Source organism: Schistocerca piceifrons, chromosome 3 (genome assembly GCF_021461385.2).
Source record: "Schistocerca piceifrons isolate TAMUIC-IGC-003096 chromosome 3, iqSchPice1.1, whole genome shotgun sequence".
NCBI lineage: Eukaryota > Metazoa > Arthropoda > Insecta > Orthoptera > Acrididae > Schistocerca > Schistocerca piceifrons.
The window spans coordinates 388,751,139-388,778,498 of NC_060140.1; the positions used below are offsets into that span (position 1 = coordinate 388,751,139).

The 27,360-nt window shown below is 41.5% G+C and overlaps 1 protein-coding gene across 1 annotated transcript; it reads left to right on the forward strand.

Moving 5' to 3' along the window:
• LOC124788681 (solute carrier family 22 member 7-like) lies at nucleotides 1–27,360 on the forward strand. The gene is made up of 6 exons (XM_047255963.1): nucleotides 1–116; nucleotides 1,157–1,381; nucleotides 8,933–9,090; nucleotides 13,514–13,682; nucleotides 26,852–27,073; nucleotides 27,357–27,360. The coding sequence occupies exons 1-6, from the start codon at nucleotides 1–3 to the stop codon at nucleotides 27,358–27,360; spliced, it is 894 nt and encodes a 297-aa protein (XP_047111919.1).

Here is a 27,360-nt window from a genome sequence, read left to right on the forward strand (position 1 = left end):
ATGTCTTTCTACGGCACGCTCATTGCCCTTGCAGTACCTGAACACTGGTGCCACGTTCCAGGAAGAGAAGGTACCAATTCAACCATAGAAATGGGGAAGAAAGTGACAATACCAAGGTAAGTAACATGACATGAATTTAATCTCAGTTTTCTTACTTTAGTACCTCAATAAAGATTTTTCGAAGATAAATTAGACTTGTGGCTGTATTAACGTTCTACGACAATACTGAAACTCCATAAAATGAGGAGCACTAGACTTTCTTTCTTTCATCGAAGAGAATAGTGCAGATATATGGTTCTACCAAAATAAGAGTGTCCAATGTAATGGAGGACGTGTCTATATAGCTTTACCTTTAAGTAAAACACCAGGTCCTAAAAATTAAGACAGTGTCCCCTAATGAGATTGCTTTCACTGTTGTGAACACAGATAAATAGACTACTGCTTCAGCAAGCTGTTTACTTACTTGGTTTACAAAATTAATAAATATTAAAGTTGAGTGAGTTTTATGGTCAATTGCTTAGAGAACGACCATGAAGTGTAAGCATATCCCACAATGATTTTTGTTTTAATTTTTGTTTCAAACTAAGCCTCCTCTTTTTACGTGGTTTAAGGAAAGTGGCTTAACTGCAATCGTTGAACAGAGCTTCTCCAACAGTACGCACCCAGTAATCATTTAGAGACGAGCTCTATGAGAAACTGAATTCAACTGGATGTCCATCTCTCGCTTATACCACTTACCACAAGACCTAGTGTTATTGGCTAAAATTTATGCGTAGTTACGCCATTCCAAACGTTTGTTTTACTATTCCTGGCTTCGGCGATTTCCTTGCTGAGTCCATGCTGAGCTAGAGGGAAGTCATCATCTTATTTCTAGAGACGTTAAATTCCGTTTAGTGCCATGTTCTGTTTTTGTAATTGTACAAAGACTGCTATTACCCTGTATTATTTCATTTAACAGTATTTATCGAACAAAAACTGTCGATACTCCAGCATCCTAGCAAAATACCTCTAAATTTACCATACAATGGCTTCTGTTATTCTATGCTTTCGCGTAGTGAGGTAAAAAACGGGATTCCTGCAATATAAATTCAGTACATTACTTTGCAGCACCTATTTAGGTTTAAAATCAATTATTGCAGTAATTTTTGTATTTTAGGGAAGAAGAAGTGTACAGCAGTTGCGAGGTAAAGGTACCAAACCGAACGAATGAAACAGCACCGTGTATGTGCGGATGGGAATATGACGACACTTGGTTTTCTGCAACTGCTGCTTCCCAGGAAGACTGGATATGCGAAAGAGAAATGTATCCTAACACCATATATTCTGTCAGTCACTTTATCTCCATCGGTTTTGCTGTTCTGCTTTTCTACGTTGGTGACAGGTAATACTCATATGTAATAGTGGGTACTTTTCTCTTAAGGACACTATAGAAATTTATCTCAGCCATTAAAAAAGACATGGGTTCGATGAGAAAGAATGAACTGCACTTAATGTATAATTTTCAAAAAAAAAAGTCTATTTGAGACAATATATCAAACACAAACTTAGTATGTTGAAATTAGTTTTCTCCTCCTCTATGACTTCTATGCAAGTAATAGCACAGTATTTTCATAACGGCTCTAAAACTCTTCGTAATTCACCCGTTCTGTTCATTTGCACTATATGTAGAATGCTTGCCCACTGAGAGCACACAGAACACTATTCTGCCGTCATATTAAGCAATGCTAATCTAACACACCCCCATGAACCATGGACCTTGCCGTTGGTGGGGAGGCTTGCGTGCCTCAGCGATACAGATTGCCGTACCTTAGGTGCAACCACAACGGAGGGGTATCTGTTGAGAGGCCAGACAAACATGTGGTTCCTGAAGAGGGGCAGCAGCCTTTTCAGTAGTTGCAGGGGCAACAGTATGGATGATTGACTGATCTGGCCTTGTAACATTAACCAAAACGGCCTTGCTGTGCTGGTACGGCGAACGGCTGTAAGCAAGGGGAAACTACAGCCGTAATTTTTCCCGAGGACATGCAGCTTTACTGTATGATTAAAAGATGATGGCGTCCTCTTGGGTAAAATATTCCGGAGGTAAAATAGTCCCCCATTCGGATCTCCGGGCGGGGACTACTCAAGAGGACGTCGTTATCAGGAGAAAGAAAACTGGCGTTCTACGGATCGGAGCGTGGAATGTCAGATCCCTTAATCGGGCAGGTAGGATAGAAAATTTAAAAAGGGAAATGGATAGGTTAAAGTTAGATATAGTAGGAATTAGTGAAGTTCGGTGGAAGGAGGAACAAGACTTTTGGTCAGGTGATTACAGGGTTATAAATACAAAATCAAATAGAGGTAATGCAGGAGTAGGTTTAATAATGAATAAAAAAATAGGAGTGCGGGTTAGCTACTACAAACAGCACAGTAAACGCATTATTGTAGCCAAGATAGACACAAAGCCCATGCCTACTACAGTAGTACAAGTTTATATGCCAACTAGCTCTGCAGATGATGAAGAAATTGATGAAATGTATGACGAGATAAAAGAAATTATTCAGGTAGTGAAGGGAGACGAAAATTTAATAGTCATGGGTGACTGGAATTAGTCAGTAGGAAAAGGGAGAGAAGGAAACATAGTAGGTGAATATGGATTGGGGGGGAAGAAATGAAAGAGGAAGCCGCCTGGTAGAATTTTGCACAGAGCATAACTTAATCATAGCTAACACTTGGTTCAAGAATCATAAAAGAAGGTTGTATACCTGGAAGAATCCTGGAGATACTAAAAGGTATCAGATAGATTATATAATGGTAAGACAGAGATTTAGGAACCAGGTTTTAAATTGTAAGACATTTCCAGGGGCAGATATGGATTCTGACCACAATCTCTTGGTTATGAACTGCAGATTGAAACTGAAGAAACTGCAAAAAGGTGGGAATTTAAGGAGATGGCACCTGGATAAACCGAAAGAACGAGAGGTTGTAGAGAGTTTTAGGGAGAGCATAAGGGAACAATTGACAGGAATGAGGGAAAGAAATACAGTAGAAGAAGAATGGGTAGCTCTGAGGGATGAAGTAGTGAAAGCAGCAGACGATCAAGTGGGTAAAAAGACGAGGGCTAATAGAAATCCTTGGGTAACAGAAGAAATATTGAATTTAATTGATGAAAGGAGAAAATATAAAAATGCAGTAAATGAAGCAGGCAAAAAGGAATACAAACGTCTCAAAAATGAGATCGACAGGAAGTGCAAAATGGCTAAGCAGGGATGGCTAGAGGACAAATGTAAGGATGTAGAGGCTTGTCTCACTAAGGGTAAGATAGATACTACCTACAGGAAAACTAAAGAGACCTTTGGAGAGAAGAGAACCACTTGTATGAACATCAAGAGTTTAGATGACAACCCAGTTCTAAGCAAAGAAGGGAAGGCAGAAAGGTGGAAGGAGTATGTAAAGGGTTTATACAAGGGCGATGTACTTGAGGTCAATATTATGAAAATGGAAGAGGATGTAGATGAAGACGAAATGGGAGATACGATACTGCGTGAAGAGTTTGACAGAGCGCTGAAAGACCTGAGTCGAAACAAAACCCCGGGAGTAGACAAAATTCCATTAGAACTACTAACGGCCTTGGGAGAGCCAGTCCTGACAAAACTCTACCATCTGGTGAGCAAGATGTATGAGACAGGTGAAATACTCTCAGACTTCAAGAAGAATATAATAATTCCAATCCCAAAGAAAGCAGGTGTTGACAGATGTGAAAATTACCGAACTATCAGTTTAAGAAGTCACAGCTGCAAAATACTAACGCGAATTCTCTACTGACGAATGGAAAAACTGGCAGAAGCGGACCTCGGGGAAGATCAGTTTGGATTCCGTAGAAATGTTGGAACACGTGAGGCAATACTAACCTCACGACTTATCTTAGAAGAAAGATTAAGAAAAGGCAAACCTACGTTTCTAGCATTTGTAGACTTAGAGAAAGCTTTTGACAATGTTGACTGGAATACTCTCTTTCACATTCTAAAGGTGGCAGGGGTAAAATACAGGAAGCGAAAGGCTATTTACAATTTGTACAGAAACCAGATGGCAGTTATAAGAGTCGAGGGGCATGAAAGGGAAGCAGTGGTTGGGAAGGGAGTGAGACAGGGTTGTAGCCTCTCCCCGATGTTATTCAATCTGTATATTAAAATTCATGGAGAAGAAATAAAAACTTTGAGGTTCGCCGATGACATTGTAATTCTGTCAGAGACAGCAAAGGACTTGGAAGAGCAGTTGAACGGAATGGACAGTGTCTTGAAAGGAGGATATAAGATGAACATCAACAAAAGCAAAACGAGGATAATGGAATGTAGTCAAATTAAATCGGGTGATGCTGAGGGAATTAGATTAGGAAATGAGACACTTAAAGTAGTAAAGGAGTTTTGCTATTTAGGGAGTAAGATAACTGATGACGGTCGAAGTAGAGAGGATATAAAATGTAGACTGGCAATGGCAAGGAAATCGTTTCTGAAGAAGAGAAATTTGTTAACATCGAGTATAGATTTAAGTGTCAGGAAGTCGTTTCTGAAAGTATTTGTATGGAGTGTAGCCATGTGTGGAAGTGAAACATGGACGATAACTAGTTTGGACAAGAAGAGAATAGAAGCTTTCGAAATGTGGTGCTACAGAAGAATGCTGAAGATAAAGTGGGTAGATCACGTAACTAATGAGGAGGTATTGAATAGTATTGGGGAGAAGTTTGTGGCACAACTTGACTAGAAGAAGGGATCGGTTGGTAGGACATGTTCTGAGGCATCAAGGGATCACAAATTTAGCATTGGAGGGCAGCGTGGAGGGTAAAAATCGTAGAGGGAGACCAAGAGATGAATACACTAAGCAGATTCAGAAGGATGTAGGTTGCAGTAGGTACTGGGAGACGAAGAAGCTTGCACAGGATAGAGTAGCATGGAGAGCTGCATCAAACCAGTCTCAGGACTGAAGACCACAACAACAACAACAATCTAGCACACTCTGAGTTCCTAAAATCGGGACTACGTGTCAATACTGTGGCGGTGGATTTACCTCAACCGAAGTTCCTGTCCATCGCGAAACCACAGGAGCAGGGTAAATTGCTATCAGATGAGTCAATGAATTCCGTGCAGTATTAAGAATACTTAGTTTTGTATTTAAAAGTCGATGATGTTTGATGAGTTTCGTGCAAAGTGTGACTGATTAGTTTTTAAAAACTTCATCGACTTCAGTATATTAATCATCTCTTCAATGCAAAAATAGCAAGCAAAGATAACATCATTTTTACATTCATATTTTTGTTACTGGAATTGTAGATGTTTATTACAATAACAAATGTAACTGCACCCATAGTTCTGAGTCTGTTCTGCTGACTGATAGTTTGCGACTGAAGTTCTCATTGATTACTACCTGGGTTACGGTGTGGAGAATTGTAGGTCTCCTCTTGATAGAGCATGCTATAGGCAGTGACAAAACCGAATGACGTCAAGCGACAGTGCCGGATTTCATTCTACCAGTCCTCCCCCACACCGGTGGTGTCATATTCCAAGGTGGTGGACGTAGCAGAGTAGTACTGTTTAAACTTCCAGGAAATTAAAAAAAATATGCGATATTCATTAAGTACAACTGTCGTAAGCTCAAAACGGGATTTCCTAAACCCCTCTGACATCATAGGTCATTTGTGCTGAGAGTCCAAATGTCCTAAGTATTAAATGGTGGGAAATTCAAAAATTCCACGATGAGCAATTGTCCCATCGGTGATAAATTAAAAAAAAAATCCAAGATGGTGGAACTAAACCCGAATTAAAAGAATAATAAAAGCCAAGATGGAGGATAAGTTTATAATCCTGCCTGGGTGGATAATTCCAGTTTAAAAAGGTGAGATAGCCTTCTTGTGCGAGCCTCCTCCATACAGACATTCCCCCTGCCCCAACACACTTCTATCGATTCCACAGACCACGCGCACCAAGACTCAAGTTTGGAACGCTTGAGCCCTCTTGTAAAAAGCTGAAAAAGGAGAGAAATTCAAAAAGCGCCCTGGGCTTTCCCAAACTCAGGTGTCATTAGATGCCATAAGTTTAAATACACATTACTGGTACACTCAGTATGTTGTTGCAAACTGTATAGATAATGTTACGGGAGAACTAAGTCACTTGTCCGAAGTTTGGATGACCCTTCTACATCTACATTTACACTCAGCAAGCCGCCCAAACGGTGTGTGGCGGAGGGCACTTTAGGTGACACTGTCATTACCTACATTTCCTGTTACAGTCGCGTATGGTTCGCGGGAAGAACGACTGCCGGAAAGCCTCCGTGCGCGCTCGAATCTCTCTAATTTTACATTCGTGATCTCCTCGGGAGGTATAAGAAGGGGGAAGCAATATATTCGATACCTCATCCAGAAACGCACCCTCTCGAAACCTGGACAGCAAGCTACACCGCGATGCAGTGCGCCTCTCTTGTAGAGTCTGCTACTTGAGTTTGCTAAACATTTCCGTAACGCTATCACGCTTACCAAATAACCCTGTGACGAAACGCGCCACTCTTCTTTGGTTCTTCTCTATCTCCTCTGTCAACCCGACCTGGTACGGATCCCAGACTGATGAGCAATACTCAAGTATAGGTCGAACGAGTGTTCCTTGGACACTTATTTCGATGTCAGCCATTTTTTCGTTTGTGCGAGGATTTAGAGAAGGAACTGCAGTGCGGTCATCCTCTGTGAAACAGCTTTGGAAAAAGGTGTTTAATATTTCAGCTTTACGCGTGTCATCCTCTGTTTCAATGCCATCATCATCCCAGAGTGTCTGTATATGCTGTTTCGATCCACTTACGTAAGACCAGAACTTCCTAGAATTTTCTGTCAAGTCGGTACATAGAATTTTACTTTCGAATTCACTGAACGCTCCACGCAAAGCCCTCCTTACGCTAACTTTGACATCGTTTAGCTTCTGTTTGTCTGAGAGGTTTTGGCTGCGTTTAAACTTGCAGTGAAGCTCTTTTTGATTTCGCAGTAGTTTCCTAACTTTGTTGTTGAACCACTGTGAGTTTTTCCCGTCCCTCACAGTTTTACTCGGCACGTACCTGTCTAATACGCATTTTACGATTGCCTTGAACTTTTTCGATAAACACTCAACATTGTCAGTGTCGGAAAAGAAATTTTCGTTTTGATCTGTTAGGTAGACTGAAATCTGCTTCCTATTACTCTTGCCCAAGTCCGTCGGAATGCACAATGGACATGAATGGATGCAGGTGACCAGACAGGATGCTTACGTACGTGTCAACTGTCAGAGTCGTATCTAGACGTATCAGGGATCCCATATCACTCCAACCGCACACGCCTAACACCATTATAGAGCCTCCACCAGCTTGAACAGTCCCCTGCTAACATTCAGGGCCCATTGATTCATGAGGTTGTCTCCACACCCGTACACATTCATCCGCTCGATACAATTTGAAACGAGACTCGTCCAACCAGGCAATATGTTTCCAGTCATCAACAGTCGAATGCCGGTGTTGACGGGCCCAGGTGAGGCGTAAAACATTATAGTGCAGTTACCAAGGGTAGACGACTGGATCTTCGACACCGAAAGCCCATATCGATGATGTTTCGTTGAATGGTTCGCACGCTGACACTTGTTGATGGCCCAGTATTGAAATGTACAGCAACCAGAGGAAGGGTTCCACTTCTCTCACTTCAGTCGTCGTTGGTCCCATTTTTGCAGGATCTTTTTCCGGCAGCAGCGATGTCAGAGATTAATTGTTTTACCGAATTTCTTACATTCACGGTACACTTGCGAAATGGTCGTACGGGAAATACCTCTCTTCATCGCTACCTCGGAGATGCTGTGTCCTATCGCTCGTTTGCCATCTATAACACGACGTCAGACTCACTTAAATCGTGATAACCTGCCATTCTAGCAACAGTAACCGATCCAACAGCTGCTCCAGACACTTGTTGTCTTATGTAGGCGTTGCCGACCGCAGCGCCGTATTCTGCTTGTTTACATATCTCTGTGTATGAATACGCACGCATGTACCAGTTTCTTTGGCACTTCGGTGTATATCTGCATGCTGTTGTAATGTCGTATAAGATATACTGTTAGGGTAGCCAGTAGTATTTTAGCAGACCAAGTGGTAACCATGTATTTGTTACAATGTAGTAATTTTACACTGTTTGTTGCACAGTGGCAATGGTCGTTCAGTATTTACATGGGTATTGTAACAGTATAAATCACCTGAATCTGATGCTTTTGATCGACTAGATACATAGCACCAATGATAGGTCCATCTCATGATGCTGGTCGTGGGGTACCAATAGGAGTGCACTGCGCAAATGAGGGAGGGGGGACTAAAAGTTTTGGATAATAAATTTTGGTAATTAATATTAAACAATTTGGCTCATAAATTTGATAATTAAGATTAAGCTAAAAGCATTTAGAGACGTGTCTAAACAAGATCATAGGTTCACCATATGGTTTCAATCGTGGATCGTAAACTATCGTAATTAAAACGACACTTATGAGACATTAATTAGAATCTATATAAACAAGGGTAAGAGCCCAAGGCAGTAATTTGTTTACATAAGGAGAGCTGGTGCAAGTGGCCATTTTGCTTACAGAAGAAGAATGTAACCTTTGTCCCAAAAGCTACCCCCTCCTCTCTCACTGATGCAGGTTTATATGTAACTAAGTAATTTCCATCACATGTCTGTGCATTGACTTTTACTAGTTACTTAAAGACAATAGTGACAATCTGCTAGAGATGGAAGCAGAATAATTTTGAAACTGTAGAGCTTCTATTTCAACAGAAAAATTAGTCTTCTTTCGAACAATGTCTCTTATGTTTCCCTAATTCTATCCATTGAGCTCTTCTGTTTCACTTGACACTGTGCCGACGCATAATCCATTCGAAGTAAAAACGTTAAACTGTTTATACGTTTCAGATTTGGCCGGAGGATACAGTTTTTTATGAGCATGGGCATGATGGCAGTATCCCGATCACTGCTAACTGTTTCAGCGTCATTCTTCCCACTGTACATCGCTCTCTCAGCGGTGGCAGAGAGTCCAGGCATGCCTAGCTCAGAATCAGCTATAGCCATCGGTAAGCTTCTCTGACTTCGAAACAATGAAATGAAAACGTAGTTGCATACTACTATTCACTCGAAAGTAGGGATTAGATCAAAAGAATTAAAACTAAAAAGTGTGGGACATACATCTTCAAAAGATTTGTAGTTTCGTTTATATTTACTGAAACATTTAAGAACACGTTAATTTCTTCTCATTAGTTTCATAGAAGTGGACTGCTGATTCAGGAGTTTCTGTAGAATTACAACTTTTTTCCCTTTCTGAAACATGTATGCAACCATGTCTACTTTATCTTACACTGTGTATTGATACTAATATGTTTATTTTGTATTACGTTGTGTTGCAATATAATCATTTTGTCTCGTATTTTTGATGTGAACGTATTTTATAAATCTGGTTACAAGTTAGATTCTTAAAATGCGTGAAGTGACCTTCTAACAAATATGATACATGCTTTAAGAGGACATTGCACGTGAGCCACTAAAGAAGTGTTTACATGGGAGACCCAAAACGTGAATGAGTACTTCAATCATGCTGTGTGGTGCCGTGTGCCTAAAAATATATTTGTTGGCTTTATGACTCTAAAGTTAGCGGTGTCTGATGCTGTAATAACTTTTGTTGTTGTTGTGATCTTCAGTCGTGAGAATGGTTTGATGCAGCTCTCCATGCTACTCTATCCTGTGCAAGCTTCATCATCTCCCAGTACCTACGGCAACCTACATCATTCTGAATCTGCTTAGTGTCGTCATCTCTGCCAAATCTACGATTTTTACCCTCCACGCTGCCCTCCAATACTAAATTGGTGATCCCTTGATGCCTCAGAACATGTCCTACCAACCGATCCCTTCTTTTAGTCAAGATGTGCCACAAATTTCTCTTGTCCCCAATTCTATTCAATACCTCCTCATTCGTTATGTGACCTACCCATCTAATCTTTAGCATTCTTCTGTAGCACCACATTTCGAAAGCTTCTATTCTCTTCTTGTCCGAACTATTTATCGTCCATGTTTCACTTCCATACGTGGCTACATCCCATACAAATACTTTCAGAAACGACTTCCTGACATTAAAATCTATACTCGATGTTAACAAATTTCTCTTCTTCAGAAACGTTTTGCTTTCGTTGATGCTCATCTTATATCCTCCTTTCAAGACACTGTCCATTCCGTTCAACTGCTCTTCCAAGTCCTTTGCTGCCTCTGACAGAATTACAATGTCATCGGCGAACATCAAATTTTTTATTTCTTTTTCATGGATTTTAATACCTGCCCCAAATTTTTCTTTTGTTTCCTTTACTGCTTGATTAATACATAAACTGAATAACATCGGGGAGAGGCTACAACCCAGTCTCACTCCATTCCCAACCACTAATTTCCTTTCCTGTCCCTCGACTCTTATAACTGCCATCTGGTTTCTGTACAAATTGTAAACAGCCTTTCGCTTCCTGTATTTTACCCCTGCCACCTTTAGAATTTGAAAGAGATTATTCCAGTCAACATTGTCAAAAGCCTTCTCTAAGTCTACAAATGCTAGGAACGTAGGTTTGCCTTTCCTTAATCTTTCTTCTAAGATAAGTCGTAGGGTCAGTATTGCGTCACGTGTTCCAATATTTCTACGGAATCCAAACTGATCTTCCCCGAGGTCGGCTTCTACCAGTTTTTCCACTCGTCTGTAAAGAATTCGCGTTAGTATTTTGCAGCTGTGTCTTATTAAACTGATAGTTCGGTAATTTTCACATCTGTCAACACCTGATTTCTTTGGGATTGGAATTATTGTTTCGACTCAGGTCTTTCAGTGCTCTGTCAAACTCTTCACGCAGTAGGGCCTATCATATCTCCCATTTCATCTTCATCTACAGCCTCTTCCATTTCCATAATATTGTCCTCTAGAACATCGCCCTTGTACAGACCCTCTGTATACTACTTCCAACTTTCTGCTTTCCCTTCTTTGCTTAGAATTGGGTTTCCATCTGAGCTCTTCATATTCATACAAGTGGTTCTCTTTTCTCCAAAGATCTCTTTAATTTTCCTGCAGGTAGTATCTATCTTACCCCTAGTGATATATGCCTCTACATACTTACATTTGTCCTCTAGCCATCCCTGCTTAGATATTTTGCACTTCCTGTCGACCTTATTTTTGAGACGCTTGTATTCCTTTTTGCCTGCTTCATTTACTGCATTTTTATATTTTCTCCTTTCATCAATTAAATTCAATATTTCTTCTGTTACCCAATGATTTCTACTAGCCCTCGTCTTTTTATCTACTTGATCCTCTGCTGCCTTCACTACTTCATCCCTCAAAGCTACCCATTCTACTGTATTTCTTTTCCCCATTCCTGTCAATTGTTCCCTTGTGCTCTCCCTGAAACTCTGTACAACCTCTGTTTCATTCGGTTTATCCAGGTCCCATCTACTTAAATTTCCACTTTTTTGCAGTTTCTTCAGTTTTAATCTGCAGTTCATAACCAATAGATTGTGTTCAGAGTCCACATCTGCCTCTGGAAATATCTTACAATTTAAAACCTGCTCTCTAAATCTCTGTCTTACCACTATATAATCTATCTGATACCTTCTAATATCTCCAGGCTTCTTCCAAGTTTACAACCTTCTTTCATGATTCTTGAACCAGGTCTTAGCTGTGATTAAGTTATGCTCTGTGCTAAATTCTACCAGGCGGCGTCCTCTGTCATTTCTTACCCCCAATCCATATTCACCTACTACGTTTCCTTCTCTCCCTTTTCCTACTATCGAGTTCTAGTCACCCATGGCTATTAAATTTTCGTCTCCTTTCACCATCTGAATAATTTCTTTTATCTCATCATGCATTTCATCAATTTCTTCGTCATCTGCAGAGCTAGTTGGCAGATAAACTTGTACTACTGTAGTAGACGTGGGATTCGTATCTATCTTGGCCACAATAATGCGTTCACTATGCTCTTAGTAGTAGCTTACCTGCACTCCTATTTTTTGGTCATTATTAAACCTACTCCTGCATTACCCCTATTTGATTTTGTATTTATAACCCTGTATTCACCTGACCAGAAGTTTTGTCCCTCCTTCCACCGAACTTCACTAATTTTCACTATATCTAACTTTAACCTATCCATTTCCCTTTTTAAATTTTCTAACCTGACTGCCCGATTAAGGGATCTGACATTCCCCCCTCCGATCTGTAGAAGCCAGTTTTCTTTCTTCTGGCAACGACGTCCCCTTGAGTAGCCCCACCCGGAGATACGAATGGGGGACTATTTTACCTCCGGAATGTTTTACCCAAGAGGACGCCAAAATCATTTAATCATACAGTAAAGCTGCATGCCCTCGGGAAAAATTAGGCTATAGTTTCCCCTTGCTTTCAGCCGTTCGCAGTACCGGCACAGCAAGGCCGTTTTGGTTAGTGTTACGAGGCCAGATCAGTCAATCATCCAGACTGTTGCCCCTGCAACTACTGAAAAGGCTGCTGCCCCTCTTCAGGAACCACACGTTTGTCTGGCCTCTCAACAGATACCCCTCCTTTGTGGTTGCACCTACGGTACGGCTATCTGTATCCCTGAGGCACACAAGCCTCCCCATCCCCGGCAAGGTCCATGGTTCATGGAGGGGGGAATAACTTTTAATGATGGTAATTAGTAATTATGAAAGACTTAATGTTCTGGAGAGGTTAGGGGTAAGATTTGGACGGAACACAGGTAAAGGACTGCGGGAACTGGATGAGCTTCTTGTACGTGAAGCAGAGCTAGCTGCTCAGCAAATGACAAAAGAAGCAAGAAAGAAAAGAAGGAGGCAAGCACTGGGCTGTTGTGACACTGAAGAAGACACAGGCTATGAGCCAGGGCAATTCTAGTGCATGAAAGACGCAGAAATGTAAGTCTGTATAAGAATTTGTAATAAAAATGTTCTAAACCTCAATATCTCTGAACTACATTTTTTGCAACAAATGACCCGTTTTCTAAAAAAAGTACTGATGGTAGAGACATGAAATTTTCACAGCTTGCCAAGTGTGAGATTCAACACATGGAACTAGAATAATTAAGATATCCTGAGTTGTTTTGTTTTTATGTTCATTTATTTATAAAATTCTGTCAAAAAATTAGGTGTTTGAAAGAAAACATAACATGCCCCACAGTACAATATCACTAATAATTATAGTTCAGTGCATCTAGAAAGGTGCATTCAATAATTATGGAAAATTGTAAGTTGGTGTCTTTAAAAGTTTCCAAGATAATGTGTCACAACATTCGATAATTTAACGTTGGCAGCATGGGACATACAACGTCCCCATAAGTCTTGGACAGAAATAATAAAAATTAGTTATTCCATATGTGCTGTCGAAATGGATATTAGCATTATTTTTTGTTCAATTTTGAGGTATGTGGTTTCGGCTGCAGCACCAGAGTATTTTATGACAGGAATTGTAATCCATTATCGATACATCTGTTTCAGGAATCGAACTGACTGGCATCAAACATCGCTCGCTCGTCAACTTTTTGGCATTTGCCTTTTACTGTTTGGGAACAATTTCTATAGCGCTAGCAGCATGGTTGTTACGAAATTGGATTCAGTTTCTGTTGGTTTCATCTGTCCCCTGCTTCATTCCATTGTTGCTACATAGGTAAGTACTTCAGTAATGAATTAGCATTCTGCTCGTTATTGGTCTATTGGTTCTCTTTCAATGTGGACACACTGTCGTAAGCCGTATCGACGTCTCCAGTTTATATTTTTATCATATAAGAAATCTTAAAAGTTATCTTTGTATAAAAGATTAAAATATAAGAACTGAGAAGAAATAGATATGTGTGTAGTTTACACTGACTTAAAGAAGTAAATCTGCTGAAAGGTGAATGTTTCGTGACGGAAGTCGTTAGTTAGGTCGATGAATGTGTTGGTTGGAATGTTATATGGTTGTGGAGGTATCAAGAACTTGATTTGAGCATTGTGAAAGTTTGGTGATGGAATTTCTAACCGAGTCTTACTTTGTAGAACAGTTAGAGAAGGAATACGCTGTACATGGAACTAAGGATAAATTTCAGCAAGAATTTATGGACGAAGAAGAGGCAGTTGCCTATGGTAAAATTTACAATGCATGACACTGAGGAGAAGGAGATGTACTTAGCGGTGAGCATGCGATTTCTCATCCCAATGTGAAACGTACCCTTTGAACAATTTATACACGAGACTTCCCCTTAGAACAATTATACACGACTGTGCTTAACCTGACACACAATACTTTGTTAGCGCAACGCAATCTGACTTTCAAAATTCCCTACAAAAGAATGGCCCTGACTAACATTAACCTATACCTTTCACAAATCACTTACCTCACAAAAATCTTCGCTACTCAAGCTACTGCAATACAGCGAGCGCCACTACTGCCAGCTAAATAAAAGATTCAAACTACTGAAGGCACTAACTACTGATAGGGATAGTTAGCAAATGAAAGATATTAATAGAGAAGAAACAATGTATTTACCTTGATATCATCATATACAAATATAGCAGTTCATGACAAATTTCTAAACTCCGCTATCTCTCTCCCCACATCCACCACTGCTGGCGGCTCACCTCCAACTGCGCAACGCTACGCGCTGTTCACAGCCAGCTGCCGCTGCCCAACACTACAATGGCAGACAACAATGCAAACTAGCCACGGACTGCACACAGCACAGCCAGTGATTTTCATACAGAGGTGGCGTTACCAATGAAAAAACCTAAACAGCCTACTTACATAGAGAAAACATAAACAGCCTACTTACATAGCCCCCATGCTCCCCACAAAAAATTTTTACAAATGGGATTGGGCAGTGGCCAATACAGATTTGAAAAATTTTTTTTCATAATTACAATAACAAAGAAATCAAATGCACACACTTATTGATACAATGTTGGTCAAAAGCTAAAAATTTCTCACAGTCCATAAAGACAGTCCTGATTCATCACAGTAAAATTGCAGTGTTTTTCTCAAAGTCTGAGCAGTAAAAGAAAATGCACACAGAAGTAGTGGATTTCCATGCAGTCTTGAAGAAGTAGTGTTGTCCTTCCAACGGAAAGACAGTGCTGGCTCTTGACATGCTGACAGGTAATGGGCCACCATGGAGCAAACCCACAGCAGAGTCATTCGAAGTTTTGAAGAGTATTGGTAGGTAAGTCATCACAGAGCGGACCCACTGTAGTCCTGGTAGAGAGTATGGTATTGGTGGATCATCAAAGATGTAGACCCACTGTAGTCCTTGAAGAGATGGCCAGCAGCCATCTGTTGTGACTGTGCAGGTGCACAATCACCATTGAAGAGTCTTGCGGATAATATAGCAAGTCCATAAACCACCACTTGTGCACTCACAAAGTTTTTGAAATTGTCCTTAGAACCAGCAATGCTGTTATCCAGTCCCTTGCTGAGTTATTAACACACGTGCAAACACTAACAGTCCCTACTTCTCACATATTGTCCACATACTATGACCAACAGAAACGTGTGCAGTGAAATGTAACTAACAAGTTAATAATGTCATGAACTGGTGACAATTACAATTTTATAACATAAGAATACAATTACAAAGGTACAAAATACATCATTAAAAACATAACAATACAGATAACATTTGTAGTAAAACAGGCGTTACAAAAGAATAGAAATAAACATATACATCAGTGTTACAAAAATAGTGACATAAGTACATACATAAAATAATGAGAATAGTTTTCGAAACATTAATTTCACACATGAACATTGAAACAGAACAGAATTGTAAACAACTTTACAAAGAAAATAACATATTAGTAAAAATGTAAGTAGGCTGTTTATGTTTTCTCTATGTAAGTAGGCTGTTTAGGTTTTTTCATTGGTAACGCCACCTCTGTATGAAAATCACTGGCTGTGCTGTGTGCAGTCCGTGGCTAGTTTGCATTGTTGTCTGCCATTGTAGTGTTGGGCAGCGGCAGCTGGCTGTGAACAGCGCGTAGCGTTGCGCAGTTGGAGGTGAGCCGCCAGCAGTGGTGGATGTGGGGAGAGAGATAGCGGAGTTTAGAAATTTGTCATGAACTGCTATATTTGTATATGATGATATCAAGGTAAATACATTGTTTCTTCTCTATTAATATCTTTCATTTGCTAACTATCCCTATCAGTAGTTAGTGCCTTCAGTAGTTTGAATCTTTTATTTAGCTGGCAGTAGTGGCGCTCGCTGTATTGCAGTAGCTTGAGTAGCGAAGATTTTTGTGAGGTAAGTGATTTGTGAAAGGTATAGGTTAATGTTAGTCAGGGCCATTCTTTTGTAGGGAATTTTGAAAGTCAGATTGCGTTGCGCTAACAAAGTATTGTGTGTCAGGTTAAGCACAGTCGTGTATAATTGTTCTAAGGGGAAGTCTCGTGTATAAATTGTTCAAAGGGTACGTTTCAAATGCAAGACAAAAGTGTTTCTAACAAACGGAGTCCCGCCTATAGGTTTCAGAGAAATGTGATTTAAGAAACGGGGCTGCGGCAACGCTGTAACTGCGTGAAGTGTAGCCAAAAACATGTATCATGAACTCAGCGCCCTGACGCTGCTCCAGTCCCATTACCTGAGTGAGACGAAGCAGTGCCGTGAAGAATGGATATGTAAACTTGCTGATATTTGAGTCGTCAAACTACATCGAGTTTACATCTCCACAATGCAGTGTCTTGTGAATTTCTTTCTGTTACTGTTGCCTGTTTTTAAACACTGAGACATAACATGAACTTCTTACAGATCTAAACGACCGTTTGTTTTGTCCATGACACAAATATAGCCAATAGATTGTAATAGTAGAGACAGTAACATCATCTACATCCAACGAGGCATAGAAACACAATAGGTAAGCTGCACTAGACTGCACATTATGCTATGCACAATACTGCCATTCCATACGTTTGACGTCCAGGCTTATGTTCACAGAGGTGGAACGTACAGTTACGAGCAACGTTCACTTTGGAGAAGGTGCCCAAGCCGACCGACCGCCTTGCATTTGCAATCACTTCGCTAGTCGCTGGATCACACTTTGCTGGACCCAACGCAACACACCTGCAGTCACCACTGCTGAAGTGGCATGCAGGAGAGCTATTAGATCTCATATATCAACGGGTGGAGTAACTGGTTCCTAAAGGTCCCTAGAAATAAAAATCTAGTGAATTAAGGTCCCGGCAACGTGGAGGCTAGAACACTGGACCTCCACGACCGATATATTTCCTTGGAAATGCTTCATTTAAATAGTTACACACATTAATCCCAAAGTGCGGTGGTGAACTATAATGCTGAAACCATAGCTGTCGCCGAACAGGAAGTGGAACGTTTTCTTATGGGTCATGCAAAGTATTGCAAAGAAACTTATGATACAGAGGCACATTCAACTTGTCTGACAATAGGTAAGGGCCAAAAAGAACTCCTCCATTGATTAAAAAAAAATAAAAAAATGTTCAAATTTTTTTGAAATCTTAAAGTCATCAGTCCCTAAGCTTACACGCTACTTAACCTAAATTATCCTAGGGACAAACACACACACCCACGCCCGAGGGAGGACTCGAACCTCCTCCGAGACCAGCCATATAGTCCACGACTGTGGCGCCTTAGAACGCGCGGCCCCTCGATTCTATCAAATAGGCTTATGCCAAGCGTGCCTGAATGCCAACTTCATGGGCGATATGTCGGTGATGTTCCGACCAAAAATAAATGGCTGTTCGGGTGGGGGTGGGGAGTTGAACATACGTTCACGGGTAAGGTAGATTCATCAGCCTGTATCACATTATTTGTGAAATATTCGTTATCTTCCACTTGGTGCCAAAGCAATTCACAAAATTGTAGTCGTCGACTTTGGTCTTCTGGTCACTGGTGCTGAGTTAACATGGAATGATATGGATGCAGTTCTTCATCGTGCAAACAATTCAATAAGCAGTCTTTGAGACATCTGAGACTGCCTTGCGATATCACGTGTACTTCACCAAGGTGAAAAGTTTCAAGGAACGTTTCCTCTGTTAGTAGAATATGTCTTAGTCCTTGTGTAACACGGCCGGGGAACAACTGGTGGGGGACCCTTAAACTGTTCTCCCTTTGACCACGCCCCCTGTTTACCCCACGTACCTCGTAGTCCCGTGCAGTCGTATTATTTCTGCTCCACACTGCTGCTGGCTTGCCTGAAATTATGTATGTAAAAATGCATGCGTGTTTAGGGGAACCACTCAACACTAAATACAAGCCGGCCGCTGTTGCGGAGCGGTTCTAGGCGCTTCAGTCTGGAACCACGCGACCGCTACCGTCGGAGGTTCGAATCCTGCCTCGGGCATGGATGTGTTTGATGTCCTTAGGTTTATTAGGTTTAAGTAGTTTTATGTTCTAGGAGACTGATGACCTCAAATGTTAAGTCCCATAGTGCTTAGTGTCATTTGAACCATTTGAACTAAACACAACACTGTCCTACGTCTGGTATGAAGAGTTATATTCTGAGACGATAAGAAAATCGCAGGTTGAACTGTTTACATACTAAGTCGTAAGTGTTGATGCCAATAAACATTCTTGCTAATTTGATGAGAAGTCACAATTATTCCCTTATTATTGTACAGTATTCTTGACGACGTTAATGTCTGTGACTGTTGTACTTCGCGCCGTCACACGTATTTCACAGTCTTACTCTGGTCGAACCGACGGTGATAGATACACAGGAAATGATGATGATTATCTGTCCACAATTAGCACTTGGACGAGCGTACGCGTAACCGTCGCGACGTGGCTGATTATTGATGATGGGGAAACGTGATGACCGAGCACTTGTTCTCACGCTCGCTTCAAGACACTGGCACTTGATTGCTCTCCTTTGTGGTAAACTATTTTACTTATTTGCATTAGTTTCATTCTGGGAGGCCGAACACGACGCGGATGAGTGATGTACGGTACGACACGCAAACGGGCAGCTACTCTAATACGTTATCGGTGACTCTGCTCATACTTAATTACTTGTTTACGCACTTCTCAAAAATTGGTTCAGATGGCTCTAAGCACTATGGGACTTAACTTCTGAGGTCATACCTCCCCAAGACGTAGAACTACTTAAACCTAACTAACCTAAGGACATCACACATATCCATGCCCTAGGCAGGATTCGAACCTGCGACCGTAGCAGCAGCGTGGTTCCAGACTAAAGCTGTGAAGCTCCTAGTACTGCTCGGCCACAGTTGCTGGCTTACGCACTTTTCACTTAATCCATTTCCATATCTCATTACTTCACGATGATAGTACTTGCATCCACACTTGAACTTCCATAATAATGCCTTTCCCATGCAGAGCTACCCACAACACAACACAGCAGCTCCGTGTTCCGTGCTCGACTCTGCGAAACAGCCGCTCGCAAAGATACCACGCAACCAAGCCAGCGATATAACAATGCGCTTACACTTGGACGACCTCTGTCCGTTACTTGTGGACGAAGATGACTGGTTTACCGAAGCGATGAAAAACATTCTTATTGGGATGGTGGCTTTGAGGGTACCACGAAGCACACATACGAGCAGCAGCAGCAGCAGCTTGATTGGCAGATGCACCCAGCACCAAAAGCATATCGACATATTCATCGTTTGTGTACTGCATCGGGAAGCCGCCCTACATGAACTTGAGGGGACCAATTATGGTTGCGCAATGTGCAGTTATTAGACACACATATCCAGTTTAATGTATCCCACTCTCGTGTGATGGGCTGTTGTCATGTGACAAAGTAATGTCCTGCTTATAAACGACGAGAAATGGGGAAGGACATCTAAAATGTAAAAAAGGAATCTGAACAGCACTTTTTCTTTTTTTGTAGGAACCATAGCTCCATAATGGATATGGGTTTGATGCCCTATCAGTCCACACAGAGAGCTAAAACAGCCGGTATGGTGGTGCGGAGTGATACACGTTTCTCTGTACACTGCGATGCGCTGCACGATGTGACACTGCAGTTTTTAATTACATTTACATCATCATCATCATCGTCATCGTATTCTTCTTCTTCTTCTTCTTCTTCTTCTTCATCTTTGTCTGTCTTACGACAAGTTTGATGTGGAGGCTCTCCATCGTGTTCTAATCTAGCATCTTCCTCCTTCGTCTGTTTACACGCTCGTCGTCTAATAGTATCCATTGTTTTCCTACCACTTCTTCTCATTCCTTATACGTTTCCCTGTGTAATTATTTCTTACTGTCGGTTTCATACATGTGTTTTCAAAATTCCCCCGCTTTGATTTTGCTAGATAAACTTGCCTTGAATCTGTATGAGGAATCGCATGGCGACCTCGCAGTGCGGCATTTTTTCGTCATGTAGTACAATGTGAGGTGCGACAGTGTGCCAGTAGCAACGAGTAGAGAAGACATAACGGGATTTGGTAGCTCACGTTTGCAAGTTTGCGGAATGCTGTGAGCTTAATTAGAAGGACGCCAGTGGATGATGGATGCAAAAAGCGAGATTTAGAGATCTTCGTCAAGGGTTAATACAGTCTGATTAAAATAGGGGGCAGAATTTCCGGAAGATGGTGACTGGATGTAATTCATGTATTAGTATGGTTTAAGCCATTTCGAACTTCCTTTTAGACAGTTTCTAAGGCAGGCTTTCATATAAATCCGCAGAAGAAAATCAGCTCAGCTGTTTTATCGCTTTAGTAAGACTTGGTAAGACTTGCGCGATGATAGTGGAGACTGAGGTGGATGTTGAGGAAGAAAAATCAATGGTTGGTTAGCCTACGACTATATTAACGGGTTGTAGGCACTTAAAGAAGACATACAATTATGAATGTAGAGATGAAGCGATGTTGTAAAGCTGAGAAAGATGGGTAGAGGGCAAACGAGAGAGTACGGTCGTCGTGCTGATATAGCTGGGTCATCCGAAATAGACTCGTTTACATTTTTACGATAAGCTCGGGCACTGAAGGTTGAAGTGCTTTCAACGACACTCAAGTCTTCATATAATAAAAGGAACTATCATAGGTTATAGAAAGTTCCAGCTGGAAATATTTGGTAGGGGATTTCAAAAAAATGGTTCAAATGGCTCTGAGCACTATGGGACTTAACTACTGTGGTCATCAGTCCCCTAGAACTTAGAACTACTTAAACCTAACTAACCTAAGGACATCACACACATCCATGCCCGAGGCAGGATTCGAACCTGCGACCGTAGCAGTCGCGCGGTTCCGGACTGCGCACCTAGAACCGCTAGACCACCGCGGCCGGCTAGGGGATTTCCACTTCCATCATTTGCGTTACACCCTCCGTCAGAACAAAGACATGAGAACTATTTCTCACGTCTCAGATAAAAAATATGTAAGCCTAGTCAAAAAGAACGAAGAATGATCATTAGAAAGCTAAGGGGAAGAATGTTTAAGATGAAGTGAGTTGACATAATGATGGAAATAGCTGACGATGGAAGATTATTGGAAGTGATCAGAAAGAGGAAAAAATTGTCGCTGGGAGGTATACCGCATAGCAATTGTCGGCAAGAAAGAATTATAGAGGGAAAACCAGAAGGAATGATGGAAAGGATAAGGAAGATAATGGATGACGTGGAGGAAATTACACCATGAGCATGCAAACAGATGAAGGAAGATGTTTAGAACAGGACACGTTTGGGAGCTTCCACTTGAAAACTTTCGTAATACAGATGAAGAAGAAGAAGATGATGATGATGAAGACGTGTGAATGTAAATGTAATCATTTATTAGCTTGCACAACAGAGTCGATGACTTGCTCGATGTGTTCATTGTGCTATTGGTATTTATTGGCTCAGACGACTTAGGAAAAAATAATCGTAGCCTCACCTGCCTCTGCAAACGTGAATAGCCTGAAGAGCCAAAGAAATTTGTACACCTGTCTAATATTGTATATGGTCCTCGCGAGCACGCAGAAATGCCGTAGTACGACGTGGCATGGACTCGACTAAGGTCTGAAGTTGCGCTGGAGGGAACTCACACTACGAACCCTGCAGGGCTGTCCATAAATTCGTAAGAGTACGGGGGGTGGAGATCTCTTCTGAGCAGCACGTTGCAAGGCATCCCACATATGCTCAATAATGTGCATGTCTGGCGAGTTTGGCGGCTAGCGGAAGTGTTTAAACTCAGAAAAGTGTTCCTGGAGACTCTATAGCAATTATGGACGTGTGAGGCGTCGCACTGTCCTGCTGGAATTTCCCAAGTCCGTCGGACTGTACAGTGGACATGGGTGGATGCAAGTGATCAGATGGGATACATATGTACGTGCAACCTATCAGTGTCTTATCTAGACGAATCAGATGTGCCATATCACTCAAAGCACACTTCTCACACCATTACAGAGCCTCCACCAGTCCCCTGCTGGTATGCAGCGTTCATGGGTTCATGAGGTTGTCTCCATACCCGTACACGTCCATCCGCTCGATTCAATTGGAAACGAGACTCGTCGGACCAGGCAACATGTTTCCAGTCTTCAACAGCCCATTGTCGGAGTTCACGGGCCCAGGCGAGGTGTAAAGCTTTGTGTCGTGCAGTCATCAAGGGTACACGAGTGGGCCTTCGGCTCCGAAAGCCCATATCGATGACGTTTCGTTGAATGGTTCGCACGCTGACACTTGTAGGCCCAGCATTGAAATCTGTAGCAATCTGCGGAAGGGTTGCACCTTCCATCACGTTGAACGATTTTCTTTAGTCGTCGTTGGTCCCGTTCTTGCAGGATCTTTCTCCGGTCGCAGCGATGTGCACTCGTGAAATGGTCTTACGGGAAAATTCCGCTTTATCGCTACGTCGTAGATGTTGTGTCCCATCGTTCGTGCGAAGTCTACAACATCACGTTCAGACTCACTTAAATCTTGATAAACTGCCATTGTAGCAGCAGTAACCGATGTAACATCAGCGCCAGACTTCTGTTGTCTTATACAGGCGGTGCCGACCGCGGCGCCATATTCTGCCTGTTTACATGTCTCTGTATTTGAATACGCATGTCTGTAACAGTTTTATTGGCGATTCAGTTTAGCTTGCGAGGTGTCAAATGCATCTTTGGTCCAGCAAGAATAATTCTTCACTGTTTCAGCAGCATGACGGTTTGCAGTATTTGATTTCATTCATTAAAAATTTTGATCTGCACAGCACCGCCACAGACATGAAAGAAAGAGGAAATTCCTACGAAAAAGTCATTGAAATATTATAGAAAGGACGTAGGTTAAATGAAAATCACTACAATACTAATTCTAGAAACACCACAGACTTTTAAAAACTATACTTTTTATTCATTTAGCATAAGCAAAACAAAAAACTGACAATAATGTTCATTAACCTTGCTTATTTGAATATCATTCAGTATACTGTACGGATTAGTCTTTCACAAATGAAATCATAAATACACTACGTTTCTGGCACAATTAAGATGTTCCACATCAAATTATTAAATCCAATTTGGAAGTGCCATTATCCTTCATTAATTTTCTCGGACACATTTTAGTGATAACTACCACTCATCAACGTGATAATGTTGACGGGAACCATTCGTTTCACGTAGTCAATCATGTACCATTTACGTCTTTGATTCAAACTTTTCATCTGATGGTATGGCTGTGGGAAGTGCTTTAAAACACTTAACTGCATCCAGCTGTAGATGTAAATGTAATTATTATTAGTAATTCATTATTAATTATGATGAAACAATTTATTTTTGCAAACAGAATTCACGAATATCATAGGAGACAATCAGCGATTTTCTATATATATCTAACGAGTCTGTTTTACAATTACAGGCAAATCATATTCATACTATTATGTAACAAATGTTTTTCCTTTATATTAACACCTAAACTTTTTCTTTCAATCTCGTCCTTGTCTGAGCACCCTATTTTACACTCAACAGACACACACAAACAGAGACAGATGCATTTCATGTTTCTGAATTGTGTGTGCATTTGATGCTACCATTCACGTGAAATGTTTCATAGGTCTTAATCTGACAGCGTGCAAGCGGCTGCATTTGTACTGAGTATTTGGCAGCAATAAAACAATAAACAATAATTTTGAAGCAGCCATATTGCCTTGAAATCTGTGGAGTACAAACCACTCGATCGTTAGGTAGAATAGGATACTGCTGACAATTAATCAAAGGTAAATATATTTGCCGTTGGAAAATGTAACGTAACACAAAAGGTAAACAGGTATTGAAGGGAAGCAAAAGATGACACAGTCAAGACAACACTACGTTGCTGCAGAAAAAAAAAACAGCAAGGCAAATAGAGACAAAGATTGGCGAATTTGTAATGTATTACGTTTTATTTTTATTATTTACTTGTCTTCGATACTACTGCATTACACAGCCATGGGTCTGCTTTCAGAATTCGTAAATGTTGAAATGGATCGTCTAAGAGGTTCAGAAACTTTTGAAAATATTTCTTTCATTCTCGTTAGTGCAGAGACGTAGGTGACAAAATTAATTATACAGCGATATACACGTATACAGATTGCGGTAGTATCGCGTGCACAAGATATAAACGAGCAGTGCATTGGAGGACCTGTCATTTGCACTCAGCCGGCCGTTGTAGCCTAGCGGTTCTACGCGCTCCAGTCCGGAACCGCATCGCTGCTACGGTCGCGGGTTAGAATCCTGCCTCGGGCATGGATGTGTGTGATGTCCTTAGGTTAGTTAGGTTTCAGCAGTTCTAAGTTCTAGGGGACTGATGACCTCAGATGTTAAGTCCCATAGTGCTCAGAGCCATTTGAACCATTTGCACTTAGGCGTTTCACGTGAAAAGGTTTCCGACGTGCCTATAGCCGCACTACGGGAATCAACAGGCTTTGAACGCGGAATATCAATTGGAGCTAGACGCAAGAGCCATTCCATTTCGAAAATCTTTAGAGAAAGCAATATTCCAAGATCCACAGTATCAAGAGTGTGACGAGAATACCAAATTTCAGGCAGCACCTCTTACTATGGACAACGCTATGGCTGACGGTCTTCACTTAATAACCGAGATCAGCGGTGTTTACGTTGAGCTGTGAGTGCTAACAGACAAACACGTCATGAAATAATGGTATAAATCAATGTGGGACATACGACGAACGTATCCGCTAGGACAGTGTGGCGGCATTTGGCGTTAATGGCGTTGGTTGGACCACAGATGACTGGAAAACCATGGCCTGGTCAGATGAGTCCTGATTTCAATTGGTAAGATGTGGTGGTATGGGTTGAGTGTGGCGGAGACCCCACGAAGCCATGGACCTATTTCTCAACAAGGCACTGTGAAAGCTGGTGGTGGCTCCACAATGATGTGGGCTGATTATGTCTGGCTACTTGGAGACCATTTTCAGCTACTCATTAACCTCATATTCCCAAACAATGATGGCATTTTTATGGATGACAATGCACCATGTCAACGGGCCAGAACCATTTGTGATTGATTGGAAGACTATTCTGGAAAATTTGAGCGAACGATTTGGCCATTCAGATGGGTCGACATGAGTTCCATCGAATATCTGGGGGACGTAATCGAGAGATCAGTTCGTGCACAAAATCGTCCATCGGCAACACTTTCGCAGTTGTCCGCAGCTCGTGGTCTCGGGTGGCGTTCTCGCTTCCCGAGCACGGGGTCCCGGGTTCGATTCCCGGCGGGGTCAGAGATTTTCACCCGGCTCGAGATGACTGGGTGTTCGTGTTGCCCTCATCATTTTATCGTCATTCTTGAAAAGTGGCGAGGTTGGCCTGAGAAAGGTTGGGAATTTGTACGGGCGCCGATAAGCGCGCAGTCGAGCGCCCCACAAACCAAACATCATCATCACTTTTGCAGTTATGGATGGATATAGAGGGCGCATGGGTCAATATTTCTGCAGGGGACTTCTAACGACTTCTTGAGTCCATGCGACGTCGAGCCGCCGTAATACGCAAGGCAAAAGGAGGTCCGTCACGATATTGGGATGTATCCCACGCTTTTTGTTTTCTCACTACATGTCTCATGCAGTCATCTGTAATTATTTAATATAGCTCCTCCCTTTATTACATCACATTTTACTTTTCCTTCGTGTTTTTATTGCTAATGTTGTTTCTTCCCCACCTCTACTTTACTTTTGCTCTTCTGCTGTTATTTTTCTTTCATTCTAGCCGCCCCCCCCCCCTCCCCCCACTCGAGTGTAACCTTGAGCTTACATCTTGAACGACTCGCTGTTGTCAGTCACTTCCGTTGTCTTTTCATAGGTTATGCTAATTAGCTCATTATTTTTCTAGTTCTGATTCTTGGGTTTTAATACTCGTACTGAGCGAGGTGGCGCTGTGTTTCGCACACAAAACTCGGCAGGACGTCGGTTCGAATTCGCACCCGGCCATCCAGATTTAGGTTTCTCGTGATTTCCCTAAATCGCTCCAGGCAAATGTCGGGCTCGTTGCATTAAAAACGGCACAGCTGTTTCCCTTCACCGTCCTTTCGTGACCCGAGTCGTTCTCCAGCTCTGACAACTTCGCTGTCGAGGGGACTTTTAACGCTAATCTTCCTTCCTTCCTTTTGATACTCATGACAAAATTTCTATTAATTCCTCTGCTGTACTCCTACATAATATTAGTAAGAATAATGGTACCAGTATAATCATTTTCTTCCATTAGGCTAGTGAGAAGTGCTGAGATAAAAACTGAATGATTCATTCAAGTTATTAAAGTGCATGTTTGTCTTAGGAGCTTTATTCAAGCTAGATTCCTCACTTATTTCTCACTCATGAAATAGGGTTGGAGATTACTGACATCGTAAGGGTATGCATAAGCGTTGTTGCAATTTTATGGAAGAGGTGGGCTGTGCAGCCTGATATCTTTTTATGTTCCGTAGGTATTTGCCAGAATCTCCCAGATGGCTGCTCGGTAAAGGGCGACCAGAGGAAGCTCTCAAGGTTCTGGAGAGTGTAGCAGCAACAAATGGAAAGCCCCTGCCTTGTGACACGTGGATGAGGCTTGCTTACCTGTCTGAGCAGAGGACTCCACGCATGGACATCAGAAGCATCGTTACGAACAGGAACCTCTTTAAAAAAACGGTTTTGTTGCTTATTAGCAGGTATGGGAATGCAAATCGCTTTTCATATAATTTTTGTAACTCGAACGAAAATGGTGATTTATGACTCTACATTATGAATATTTACTTCTGAATCATCAGATCCGCAGTGAACAAAACAGTTGAAAGACCAATCTCAGCACACTACAGTCACCCTCTGATAAGAGAAAACGTTGATTTGTCTTAGTGGTAACATTTGATATTGATACATATTTAATTAATTGCGATTTAAGTGCTTTTCTGTTCTATATATGAAAGGCTTTTAAAAATTGATCTTAATTTGCAGCTGA

Bases quoted from the DNA above. Each gene is read 5' to 3' on its own strand.
- LOC124788681 (XM_047255963.1), top strand. From the start codon at position 1: ATGTCTTTCTACGGCACGCTCATTGCCCTTGCAGTACCTGAACACTGG. The intron at 117-1,156 runs GTAAGTAACATG...TTTGTATTTTAG, and splicing joins AAGAAAGTGACAATACCAAG to GGAAGAAGAAGTGTACAGCA. The intron at 13,683-26,851 runs GTAAGTACTTCA...TATGTTCCGTAG, and splicing joins ATTCCATTGTTGCTACATAG to GTATTTGCCAGAATCTCCCA.